This window comes from Sorex fumeus, unplaced genomic scaffold (assembly GCF_029834395.1).
Source record: "Sorex fumeus unplaced genomic scaffold, SorFum_2.1 ptg000025l, whole genome shotgun sequence".
Lineage (NCBI taxonomy): Eukaryota > Metazoa > Chordata > Mammalia > Eulipotyphla > Soricidae > Sorex > Sorex fumeus.
This window is the reverse complement of record NW_026606082.1, coordinates 957,326-969,741: the sequence shown is the minus strand read 5'-3', so window position 1 is coordinate 969,741 and position 12,416 is coordinate 957,326. Positions and strand designations below refer to the sequence as shown.

The 12,416-nt window shown below is 58.1% G+C and overlaps 1 protein-coding gene across 1 annotated transcript in view; it reads left to right on the top strand.

Moving 5' to 3' along the window:
* Nucleotides 1–12,416, top strand: part of CORO1C (coronin 1C) — an 81,370-nt gene that overhangs the window by 46,881 nt on the left and 22,073 nt on the right. Inside the window, exon 3 of the mRNA XM_056114456.1 lies at nucleotides 7,027–7,149. Coding sequence (XP_055970431.1) covers nucleotides 7,027–7,149 — 123 coding nt within the window. The remainder of the gene's footprint in view (nucleotides 1–7,026; nucleotides 7,150–12,416) is intronic.

Sequence of the window (12,416 nt, the reverse complement as noted above, 5' to 3'; positions counted from 1 at the left end):
TGCCCCCAGACGCTGGCCTGAGAACTTCTTTCTGTGTTCTGTCGGGGCTGACCAAGCTGAGAGCGCCAGAAATGTCTTTTTGCTACTTGAAGTGTCGTACTTGGCTGAAGAAAACTGGGGAATGGCTGTTTACTTCCAGCTAGACTTGCTGAACTTAAAAAAAAAAGTCACTTCTTCTCAGAATGTGACCCAGCAAGTGTTAGTGCTTCCATATTCCCCAAACGGTGCCTTATATCTGAGCCCTTGGCCCTTCGAGCCCAGCGGCTCTCCGTTCAGGTCAGGTATGCCTGACGGGGGATGCTGGGGCGGGGGTCAGCGTAGGAGCCCAAGGGGAAAAGCGGCTCCAGGTCAGGGGTGGGACTCAGGATCCGCCTGGGCACAGCCCACGCCCCTTCTGCGCCCCATTCGGGCCTTTGAGCCACTGGTAGTGGCCACCCGGCAACCCACGAGACAGAAAAATGGTTCCCTTAGGCCCATGTTTTTGTCGTCATTGTCGAGTTGGTTTTCGATTCAAGGTTAGTTACTGTGCGTTCATGTTTTCTCAAATTCATTTAGAATTCTTCTTTTAAAGAAGGAGGAAAGAACTCACACAAAACAGTAGGATATGCATTTACTCAGCCACAAGATTAACCAGATGTTCGAGAGTGTTACCATGTTTCATAATCTCGTTTTCAGAAAACAACAGAGCATAGCAGATGTAGCTGGAAGGCCTTCCCCTTCCCTTCCTCTCCATTTCCCAGAGGCAATTTCTTCAAAGTTGGTGTGGATCGTGTCTTTCTGGACTCCACACGTGTGTGTCACACGCCTGGGTGGTATTTGTTCCTGTACCAGAGGACAGTTGAATTGCTTTTGATTTTTTTTTCACTATTCAGACGGTGCTGTAATCCATGCCCAAATTGGGCAGAATGCCAGAGCCTCCTCCACGTGTCCCTCGAGCTCCTGAGCAGGCTGCCGTGCCCCCCCCCCACCCCCCCCATGCTGTGTGAAAAGGAATGAGTTCCCTTAGTCTCCTGGGGGCGGGTTTCTGTTTTGTTCTGAGGCCTGACCCTGCAGTGCTCGGGGCTTCTTCCATCCAGTTCAGCTCTTGGGTGGGCTTCACTCCGACTGTGTTGTGCTGAGGCCGGAGCCCAGGGCGCCCACGTGGACCGCTTGCACACCAGTCTCCCGAGGGCTGTCTGCGGAGGCGCCCCTCTCCCAACATCTGTGCCAGCTTTTATTTTTTATTTATTTATTTTTTGCTTTTTTTGGGTCACACCCGGCGTTGCACAGGAGTTCCTCCTGGCTCATGCACTCAGGAATCACCCCTGGCGGTGCTCGGGGGACCCTAGGGGATGCTGAGGATCAAACCCGGGTCGGCCGTGTGCAAGGCAAATGCCCTCCCGGCTGTGCTATTGCTCCAGCCCCAAAGTGCCAGCTTTTAGATGCCACCTCTGTTCTCAGGTGTGAGGTGGTTCCTGTTTGTCTCATTGACGATTCCCTGAGGGCGTGAAATTGGGTGTCTTTCCGTGTGCCCGTTCGCTGTACCCCTTCGCTTTCTCGCTTCCTTCCGAATTTCCTGCTCAGCCGATTGCCCGTTTTCCTCTTCGCTTATCTTGACTTGGTCAGGCAGATACGGTGCGATGCGTGCAGATCGGGGGACCCTGTGGGATGCCGGGATCAAACCCAGGCCAGCCGCGTGCAAGGCAAATGCCCCGTCTGCTGTGCCGTCCTCCGGCCCTGTATTCACGACTCTTGAGACTTACATTTCTCTGTTGAAGACATTGTTTCCTCTACGTGGTTTTGTGTCCCTGCCTGCAGCAGGGTCCTGGGGCAGGTTTGTCCTGGCAGATCTCTTACCGACCGGGAAAAGGCTCCTGGCCTTGTGAGTTGGGGCATTCGAACGATCGATTGATGTGATGCTGGCCCAGGTATATTGATTCCTTCGTGTATGTAGGTTCCTGATTTGGAACCTTTTTTACATGCTAACACTTTTTTCCTTGGAGATTGCATAGTTCACCTGGAGACTTCAGTTTCCCCGTTAAATGTGTATAGTATTTTGTAAGTTTCTACCATTTTTGTAAATTGATGTCCCTTTTATGTTATTTGGGGGTGTCAGGAATTACTCCTGGCTCTTCACTCAGACCGTATGGAATGCCCGGGATCGAACCCAGGTCGTTTGCATGCAAGGCGGGCGCCCGGCCTGTAGTGCTGTCTCTCTGGCCCCCGTTTGTGTCTCTTTTAAGGAACGTCTGGTGTTTGGGACTCTCCTTCCCCCGCCCCAACCAATCCCGTTTTGTTGCTTTGCTTCCTTAATTGTTTTCTTTCTTACTAATCTCTTTCGCAGTTTTATGTTCTTTGGACGTCCTGTTTAATTTTTAACTTCTCAAATTAGATGCTTGGCTCGGTCCCTTTGTTTGCTTCCTAGCTCTGGGTCGGATCCAGTGGTGCTCGGGGCTGCTGCTCCCGTCCGAGCACTGACCAGGCCCAGCCCTGCTGAGCTTCCGAGACCAGACGAGATCGGGCGCGTTCGGGGCTGCTTCTGACTCGACGAGGGTTGCCGCCTCGTGGCGTTGGTCGGAGCGGAAGCTCCAGCGGCAGTGCCTGGCCCAGCCCGTGGGCTCCTGCCACTCCCCGTGGCTTATTCCCAGTGTTTTATAATGGCACCCATAGGTCGCTTTTTACTGGAACATTTTATTGGGCATTATGATTTACCGTGTTGTTTCATAATTGAATTTTTATCAGATGAATGTTTTGGAAAAGTGTTTTTGTTTTTAGTTTCTATTAATTTTTAGTTATACTGTGCTCTCTGCTATGTTGTTTTTCCTGCTGTTTTTGCAGTTTGATTTGTGGTCTCCTAACTGATCATTCAAAAAAAGTGTGTGTGTGTGTGTGTGTGTGTGTGTGTGTTGGAGCCACATCTGGCTGTGCTTAGGGCTTCCTCCTGACTCGGCTCACGGACCATCCCTGGTCGTCCTCAGGGGCCTGTGGTGTGGGATGCGGGGAGTCAGATCCAGGTTGGCGGCTGTGCTACCTCTCTGGAGCACATCTCCGTGAGCTTTGACTCGACGACAGAGCTACAAAACAGAGCAGAAATGGACAGAACTACGGAAGGAGGAAGTAGCAACCATCTTAAGATACTTAGCAAGGGTTTAAGAGAGTAAGCAGATACACAAACAAACCAAAGAACAACCACCCCCACCCCACACTCCAGAGCACTGACCCTGGCTTCTGGGAACTCCCTCCTCTGCGTGCTGTGTGGTGACTTGGATCTGTGTGCGTGTGTGTGTGTGTGTGTGTGTGTGTGTGTGTGTGAGTGAGAGAGAGAGAGAGAGCGCGCCTGGGGTCCAGCAGCAGTACAGGGGCGCCTGGGGCTGTCCTCGGCCAGTCTGCTCCTGATACTCAGGTCCGCGATGCGGCACCACTCGGGCGTGCTGGGCGGGAGCCCCTAGGGTCACCCCGGCAGTGCTGGGGCCCCCGGAGTGGGTGGGCTTTGAGCCCATTGTTGGAGGTATATTCCAGCCCTGTGTGCTTTCCCCTTGGTCCTGGGATGCGAATCTTTTTTTTCTTTTTTTCTTTTTCTTTTTCTTTTTTTGCTTTTTGGGTCACACCTGGCGACGCACAGGGGTTGCCTCCTGGCTTTGCCCTCAGGAATTACACCATATGGGATGCTGGGAATTGAACCCGGGTTGGCCGCATGCAAGGCAAACGCCCTCCCGCTGTGCTATCGCTCCATTCCCCCGGGACGCGAATCTGGTTTTCTGGCAGAGCTACCTACCTGGTATAGCTAGATACTTTTCTTTCTCTTTCCTCTTCCTAATGCGCTGAGTCAGATTTTCTCTTTAAAACAATCCTGGCTGCCTCCCTTCCCGTTTCTCTTCCTTCCCTCTCAACATGCGTTTTGAAAGTCACACATTCTCTTTCCTTTCAGTGTTTACACTTTAACATTCTTACGTAACCTGCCGTCTAAAACCAGCCCAGTTCTCCAGAGCAAGACCCTGGAGCCTTTGAATTCTGCCAGCGCTCTGACATGCCCTTGTTCGATCCTTGGGTTCCGCCTTGTTTTATCGGCCCCCGTTAGTCACCGTTACTGCTGTTTTGTACTGTCGGGGCCAGTGAACTTTTACCACGTTCATAGATTTTTTTTTCCTTGCTCAATGTTGTTATGGAGTCCAGGCTTATTCGAGTTCGTGTTATTTTCCTGAAATAAGCCATTCAAGTTCATTCCTCATCTTTGGCATAAGTCTTAGGTTTAAACCCCAAAAGGCTACCCGTGGTCAACACGCCCTTTTTGTTTAAAATGTCTTTTGTTTTTTATTTTGAGCGTCACTTTTGAATGGCAGTTGTGTCTGGCTGTGGAATACCAGGGTGACGGTCTGTGTTAGCCTTCCAAGGTGGCACCCCTTTATTTCTGTGGCTGCTTTCGAGAAGTCTCTCCCACTTGTAAGGAGTCTGGTCTCTCGGTGTAGACCAGTGTTCTTCAATTGCTGGTCTGCTGCCTTAGTTCCCACTCCTGAGCCGAGACAGGTTTGGCCCATAGATTTAGAAAGGGTGATGAATGCTGGTGGAAATCATCTTTTTTTTCCCCTTCCCTGATTGCTTTTTGAAATTTCCCCCCTAATCCCCCTCTGATTTGCAGTGGTGGCGCACCACGGCCAGTCTGCACACCTGCTCTCATCTGAAACCCTGGCCTGGGTCCTGCCGTCGGAGGGCACAGTGACAGCTGTAGGTTGCTCTCTGACCTCATCACCGGCGGCTTCTTTTCGCATGTGCCGTTTGGGACTCGGGCATCTTGGTTTTGAGTCTTAACTCCTTGACTTGGAAAACTTGCAGCCCTCTCTGTGGCTTTGCCTCACGCCCGTTTCCTGCGAGTTAGGATGCGAGTTAGAAAATGTTGGTCTTGGGGCTGGAGCGATAGCACAGCGGGGAGGGCGTTTGCCTTGCACGCGGCCGACCCGGGTTCGATTCCCAGCATCCCATAGGGTCCCCCGAGCACCGCCAGGAGTAATTTCTGTGCATCGCCAGGTGTGACCGAAAAAGAAAAAAAGTGTCGGTCTGAAGGCTCTGTTGCCTCTGCTTCAGCAGTAGGTGTTAGCAGACAGCATGTCCCACGAGGGGCCGGAGCCATAGCACAGCGGGGAGGGCATTTGCCTTGCGCAAGGTCAACCAGGGTTTGATCCCCAGCATCCCATAGGGTCCCCCGAGCACTGCCAGGAGTAAGACCTGAGCAGTGCAGAGCGTGACCCCCAAACAAAAACAATAAACAAAAAGCCAGAATCTGCCTTTGGCATTATGCTAGATGGTGATACTTCGAACTTCTGTCAAAGATGGGCACTCTTGGGGCTGGAGCAGTAGCACAGCTGCTAGGGCATTTGCCTTGCACGCGCCAATCCAGATTCGATCCCTGGTATCCCACATGGTTCCCCTGAGCACCATCGGGAGTGATTCCTGAGTGCAGAGCCAGGAGTAATCCCTGAGCATAGCTGGGTGTGTGACCTGAAAAAGAAAAAAAAAAGTCACATGAAAACGCAATTCTTGCCAGCACTTGGGGGCTCCTTCCAGCTGGTGGTGCAGAGGGGCTGCCGCCGCCGGGCATTGGGGCCCTCGTGGTGCCGGGCATCCACCAGACCCACCAGCAGAGCCTGCCCCGTGCTCCCTGGGCAGGACGATGACCCAGTTTCACTGCTGGGGCACCTCAGTGACAGCCTGTCTCCTGGAGGCGGCTCCCGGGGTTTCGCCTGGCTGTGTTAGGGTGTAGCCCCCGTCTGCTTGGGCCCTTCTGCAGGAAAGGCAGGGCTGGGGCCGGGGGGCGAGGTGGGTCTGCTTGGAGAGGCCCTGTCTGGGCTCCGCACGCTGGCCTCCCCACAGGGGACAGGAGTGCTCCCCGCCCTGCCACAGACTCCGCTCTGCTCCCTGCCCAGGGCCCCCTCCAAACAATCAGGGTCTGTGTCCTGCTGTCCCACGCAGTGTCCTTTGTGAGTTCCCTGACGGGGCGACTCAGGAACACGTTACTTTAGACCGTTGGCCGGTCCCAACGGTTGTTCCAGCCCCAGTGGCGGGTTTTATTTTAACTGAGTGTTCGCTACGTGCCCCGTATCCAGGCCTTTTATGGAGCAGTGTAGTATTTCGCTTCACAGACAAGTTGGAGGCTGTGACTGAGGCCGGGTGCTGTCCAAAGAGCAGGTCCCAGATCTGACCCCAGATCTCGGAGGCTGGAGCTGTGACCTTTGCCCCTGAGCACACGCTGCTTCCTGAAGAGTCCCACAGCCCTGATCCGTCTCGAGATCAGCAAGTCCCATCACAGGGCTTAGTAGCAACAGCAAAATGGGTCCATCGCTGTGGTGCAGAAACACGATTTGCCCCTGCTTCTCGAGCCCTTTGACCCTCAGAGCAGCCACCACTGGCCTGTGGGCAGGACAGGGCAGGGCCTGAGGGTCTGGGCACCACAGCGCTTGTTTTGGCTGCCAGGGCAATTTTCCAGCAAGCTGAGCGACTTTAAGGGTCGGCATGCAGCCAGCCCCCATTTGCTTCCCGGCACCCCATGTGGTCCCCCGAGCCTGCCAGGACGGACCCCTGAGCACAGAGCTGGGAGTGACCCCTGAAACCAAGCAACGATCCTTTCGCTACTGCCGTTTTGTTTGGGGTTTGGGTTGGGTTTCTGGGCCACACCTGGGGGCCCAGGGCTGCTTCCTGCTGTGCACTCAGGAATGGCTCCTGGCTGTGCCCCAGGGGGGGTCGCTGGGTCCCCGTATGTCCGGCCCGTGCCCTGCCTGCTCTAGCAGCCCCCCCCCCCACTTCCTTCTAAGGGGATGGGGACCTGGGTAGTGGATGAGACACAGGCGGGTGTGAATCGGTCTGGCGTCTGGGTGAGAGAAAAGGCCGGGGACTGGACATCAAATTAGCTGTTGGCAGCCAAGTCAGAGGCAAACGTCTCTCAGGTCTTCGGGGTGGGGGTGGAGGTGGACCGAGCAGGCGGAGTGGACCGAGCAGGCAGTCGCGCTGTCGGTGGTGGCGCTGACGGCGGCTGACGGCGGCCTCCTTCTCTTGCAGACCGGTCGGATCGACAAATCCTACCCGACAGTATGTGGCCACACAGGACCCGTCCTCGACATCGACTGGTGCCCGCACAACGACCAGGTCATCGCCAGCGGCTCAGAAGACTGCACGGTCATGGTGAGCTCCCGGGGTGGGGGTGGCGCGCACACAGCCCAGGGACCCTCAGAGCAGATTCCGGCGTCCTCTGACGCAGACCAGGATTCGGCCGTCCTGGAATTGAACGACGCTGAGCCTCTACGATATTTTAACATCAAGACCCTGTGTTGGAACGTCTTCTCGGGTGTTGTCTCTGTTAGTGAATAGCTCTGTGGGGAAAGTTTCGGGAAAAGAAAATGACTTTCCATCGAACCTCGAGCCCACTCCCAAAAAATTGAAGGGAGAGGAAAATCAGGGCGAGTGGTGTGTGGTGAAGTCAGACGGACCGGCTGAACAGACGGTGGGGTGTGGAGGTCGGGAGAGGGCAGGGCGCCCGCCTCCTGTCCAAAGGTGTCTTCTCTTAGGCCCACCCAGGGCAGACACACAGACCCCCTGAAGGAACTGGGGCCGGGGCGGGGCGGGGAGCACACCTGGCAGTGCTGGGGGTGGGGGCAGGGCCGTGCCAGGCAGTCGTGCCGTTGCCCTGTGCGGTCTCTCAGACCCAACCCGAAGTGTTTCTTAGGTGAGTTCTTTCCTTTCCCTTCTTCAGATTCCCAAGGTAGGTTATGTGTGAAGCTGACCCTTGGGGTCCCGTTCTTCCCCGTTTTCTTCCTTTTGTGGTGCTTGCTGGTGATTAAACCCAGGGCCTGCCTCACCCCTGCTGAGTCACCTCCCAGCCCTCTGGTATGTGTAAATGGAAACTTGTTTGAGGTTTTTGTTTTTTTTTTTTTGCCACACCTGATTGTTCTCAGGGCTCCACACTCAGGGATAACTCTCAGCGGTGCTGGGGGACCATGTGGGGTGACGGGATCGAGCCCAGGGGGGCCCTGGCAAGGGAAGCTCCCTGCCCGCTGTCCTTTCTCTGGCCCCTGAGTGGGAAGTGTTTTCTTCTCCTGAGCCAAAAAGTGTTGCTGGCCTGGGTCAGTTTTCACCTCACCCAAATACGCTGTAGTGCTCGGGCAGCCGCTGAGGCGGGGAGGGCCGCGGGGGGCCAAGGTGGCCTGCGCCAAGTGAGGGTCCCCGGGCCGGCGGACGGCTGGTGGCTCCACCCCGCTCTGGGTTGCTCACTTCATTTGCTGTGAACAGAATCAAACTGGGAAGCAGCATGGGTCAGGATCATTCTTCGGTGACAGGCTCAGTCCTTAACTCTGTCATTGAAACTCTCACCCGGTCTTCCTCCTTGGCCCTGGGCGGAGGGTCCCTCCTCCTGTGATCTTCCGACTTGGCACCCAGAGCAGCTCACAGAAATATGCTGCTTTTTTTTTTTTTTTTTTTTTTTTTGCTTTTTGGGTCAGACCCGGCGATGCACTCAGGAGTTACTCCTGGCGGTGCTTGGGGGACCCTATGGGATGCTGGGAATCGAACCCGGGTCGCCCTGTGCAAGCAAACTCCCTCCGTGCTGTGCGATCGCTCCAGCCCTGGGAGACGCTGCTCTTCAAAGCAGGGGTGCCCCGTCATGCGGCCCGTCCAGCCTTCATCGTAAGTGGCCGCAGGCACGCTCTGTGAGGACAAGGACGGCGGTCCACTTAGAGCCCAGCCCGCTGGATCCCACGGCAGAGGCTTCCGAGCTGCGTCCCTTCATCCTCCCGCGCCTGGGCGTCAGCCTCAAGTTGCGTGTAGATACTGACCCTGGTTTTGCTGTCACCTGCCCGCTCAGTGCTTTTCGGAGGCGGCGGAGGAGAGCCCCGGGCTGCAGGGCCCAGAGGCCCGCGGTGTTGGCCTCTATGACGCTGCTGGTCTGGACACTTGGCTCAGGAATGCCTGAAGAGAAATCCTCCTCCTCCTTTTTCAGCCTTGTGGGCGATGTTTCAGTCCCTTAAGCGCCCACTTCCTCCACCGTTTGTTATTGTTGGGGCCGTTATTTAAATGGCTGGAGCCATAGCACAGCAGGTCGGGCGTTTGCCTTGCACGCAGCCGACCGGGGTTCGATTCCTCCATCCCTCTCGGAGAGCCCGGCAAGCTCCCGAGAGAATCCCGCCCGCATGGCAGAGCCTGGCAAGCTCCCCGTGGCGCATTCCATTTGCCAAACACAGTAACCACAAGTCTCACAGTGGAGACGTCACTGGTGCCGGCTCGAGCAAATCGAGGAACAACGGGCGGACCGCGCTGCAGTGCCACAGTGGGGTCCTTAGAAGACACCTTCATGGCACAGCAGTCGAAATGGACGCCTCAGTATTTGCTCTTCTCCTGCATTCCCGCTTAATGCCTTTTCTTGCCTCTTTATGCTCCTGGAGGGAAAAGAAACGTGGCGTGATTAATTCTAGACGTTGCCCCTGCCCGTTCCTCTCCACACCCCGCCCACCCCCTGCTTTGGCTGCCGCAGGGACGCTCCTGGCCGCAAAATTCCCTCTTCTGGCTTTGAAAGAGGAGTGGGGGGATTCCGTGGTTGGGGTCCCTGGCCATTCCCGGCCGCTCGCCAGTGTGCCTTAGACCCCTGGCAGGTCACGTCTTGGTTTTCCCCACCTGAATGTCGCCCCGGCCTCCTGGTTCCTCGAGGCGTGGCCCCTGGGCTGGGTCATCCTGGTGGCTTGTCCCCGAGGTTTCTGGAGGGAGTTGTGCCGTCCTGTCTCTGAAGGCACCCACCTCTCTGGAGTTGGTTCCCATAGCTGTAAAACTACAGCTCTGGGGTAAGGTGGGGCGGGGTGGGGTGGGGGGCAGCCCTTCATCTGGCCCTAGCGAGTTCGTGGTGGGCGGTCAGCGCAGAGACGCGCTGTCTCTGAAGCGCGCTCTGCTCTCCTGTGTTTGAGACGTCAACCCGCAGTCGGTGCTCTCGGAGCCCTGCTGGCTCGGACCCGAGTTCCTCCATCCCCTGCTTGCCTTCTCCCATGCCGGAGCTGCTCTCTCCACACCCAGAGTTGCCCGGGCGCGGAGGCTGCCAGCCACCGGGCTGTTCTTTTCCACGCAGAGCCCCGGCCCGCACTTCCCGCGGGTTCCCAGCGCCGCCTGCCCGTGGGTTTTCCCCGAGTGGTTCGCTGTCTCCTCTGGGAGCCTTCAGCATGGGGGGTGTGGGCCCACCGCCCCCTCCTTCTGAGCAAAACAGAACGTCGCCAGAGAAATGTGTCGTCCAGATAAAAAATCATTTCAGGAACAAGCATTTGCTTAAAAAAAAAAATCCGCTGGGGTGTCTGGCTCTCGTCCCCCTGCCACGCCCCCACACCCGCTGCGGGCCCAGCCGAGGGTCTCCGGTGCCCGCTCCTGTCCCCGCGGTGTCTGCCTTCGTGTGGTCACAGTCCCGGCCTGCGGACCTGCGCGGTGACCAGCGCTGCCCTCTTCACTGGCCGGGGCGTGAACTCGCCCTTTCCACGCTCGATGCGAAGCAGGTGGTGGGTTCACGGCAGGACAAGAGCCGTCCTCAGAGCCCCGCTGTGGTGCGTGGGGGCCGCGGGAGGAGCCAGGAAACTGATCCCAGACGCACGCTGGCCCCTTCTTCCTGCGCGGGGCGTCCCGTGACAGTCGCTCAGGGAGGAGGGGGGCACGGGTCCGGAGCAGAGGGGACGCGGCTGGGGCGGGGGTCAGCCTATCCTGTGGCAGCGTCTCCCCTGGGGCCGGAGCTCCGGGCGTGCAGAAAGCTTCGCACCTTGGGTCCCTTTCATGCCTCAGAGCAAGTGTTGCCCACAGGCTGTCCCTGGTGTCTCACCAGGACCCTGGCGGGGTGGACATGGGATGCCCGGTCACCCCCAGGACCCCACGCATGCCTGCCATGTGCTCTGTCATTTGAGCCACATCCTCGCCCGCCCCTGAGCGTCCCCTGTTCTTTGAGGGGGCTGGTGGGGGGCACACGGGGCTTGGTGCTCAGGGAGCCGTGCGGCGTGAGAGACCAGTTCCCCGGTGCCCGCTGGCAGAGCAGGGCCTGGCCCTTTGAGGCATCTCCCGGCCCCGTGAACCTCCTCCTCTGTGAGCAGGTGACCTGGGAGTGTCCTGCGTCCCCTGGCCAGTGTTCCTTTGGGCACCCGGGCCACGTCCCAGGTAGGCCCCCTAGACGGCACGGCCTGGGTGGCGCTCCTGCTCCTGTTGGTTCTGGGGCTGCCTGGGAGGCCCATGACCCAGAAGGAGCCACAGGCCCACGAGGGCAGAGCCACCTGACGCAGGAGAGGACAGCTCTTCTGGCCCGCCCTGGCCGCCTGCCACCAGTGTGGTCACTCCCTCCCCCCCGTCACTCTCTTCCTCGGCCCGCCCCCAGCCCCTCTGGGCTACCTGCTCTTTGGAGAACCTCCCACCGTGGCCCCGAGCAGGTGGGCCTCAGATCCACCCCAGCGGGGGCCAGGTGATTGTCGCCCCGTTGCAGCGAGGAACAAGTGGCAGGCGAAGGGCCTGCGGGTCACGGGGCTGTGGCAGCAGTGTTCGGACCCGCACTGCCTCGCTGCAGGACCTGTGCTCTGAGCACTGGACTTTGTGGTTATGGGGGAAGGGCCTCACCCCTCCCTCCCTCCTCAGCAGCCCCCGCAGACCCACTGGCCCGTGGGGCCACCGGGCGGGGGTGGTGGGCCGTGGCTGGTCCCCTTGACAGTGGACTTGGCGGGCGCAGGCCCAGCTGTCCGTCCGCCTTCTCTCCTCCTGCCGCCTGGCCGAGGGCCCGCCTTCGAGTGCCCGCTGCAGTAACACGAATCCATGAATGAGTCGCCGGAGGTGGCCAGGCGGGCTCAGCGCCCACAGCAGATGCAGAAGCCCGGCAGAGGATCACTAAATGGGCTGCGAGGAAGGTGAGGGAGGGGCAGAACCCTTCTTCGAGGAGCTTGAACGGGGCGGGGGAGAGAGTTCAGCGGGTGAGGTGTTCGCTCTGAACACGGCCCATCTGGTTCCAGCCGTGGCCCCCACCCGTCCCCCGAGCACCGGCAGGAGCGGTGCCTCGGGAGTAGGCCCTGAGCACCTCCGGGTGTGGGTGGGGCGCGCACACACACTTGGCAACAAGTAGTTTCTGTCCGTCGCCAAAATTTCCCGACAATTCAGTGAGTAGTTTCAGGCCATCACCGAAGTTTCCCGGCAGTTCAAGGAAGCGTGGGATAAGGGAGTGATAGGACAGGGGTCAGGCCCCCTTAAGAGCTCTGCTCTGTCGCGTGTAGGATTGGAAGCGCGTTGGTGACCGGCCCCACCCTGGGCTCCACCCTCCCTGGGGACGCAGGGTGCAGGAGGGCGGCTCTCGGCCCGAAGCCCCAGCCCATGGTTGCGGTGCCCTCTGGCGGTGGCAGGTGGCATGGCCCTTTCCGCTCTAGGCTGGGCCGCGGTGTGGCCTTGTCCTGCAAACTGCATTT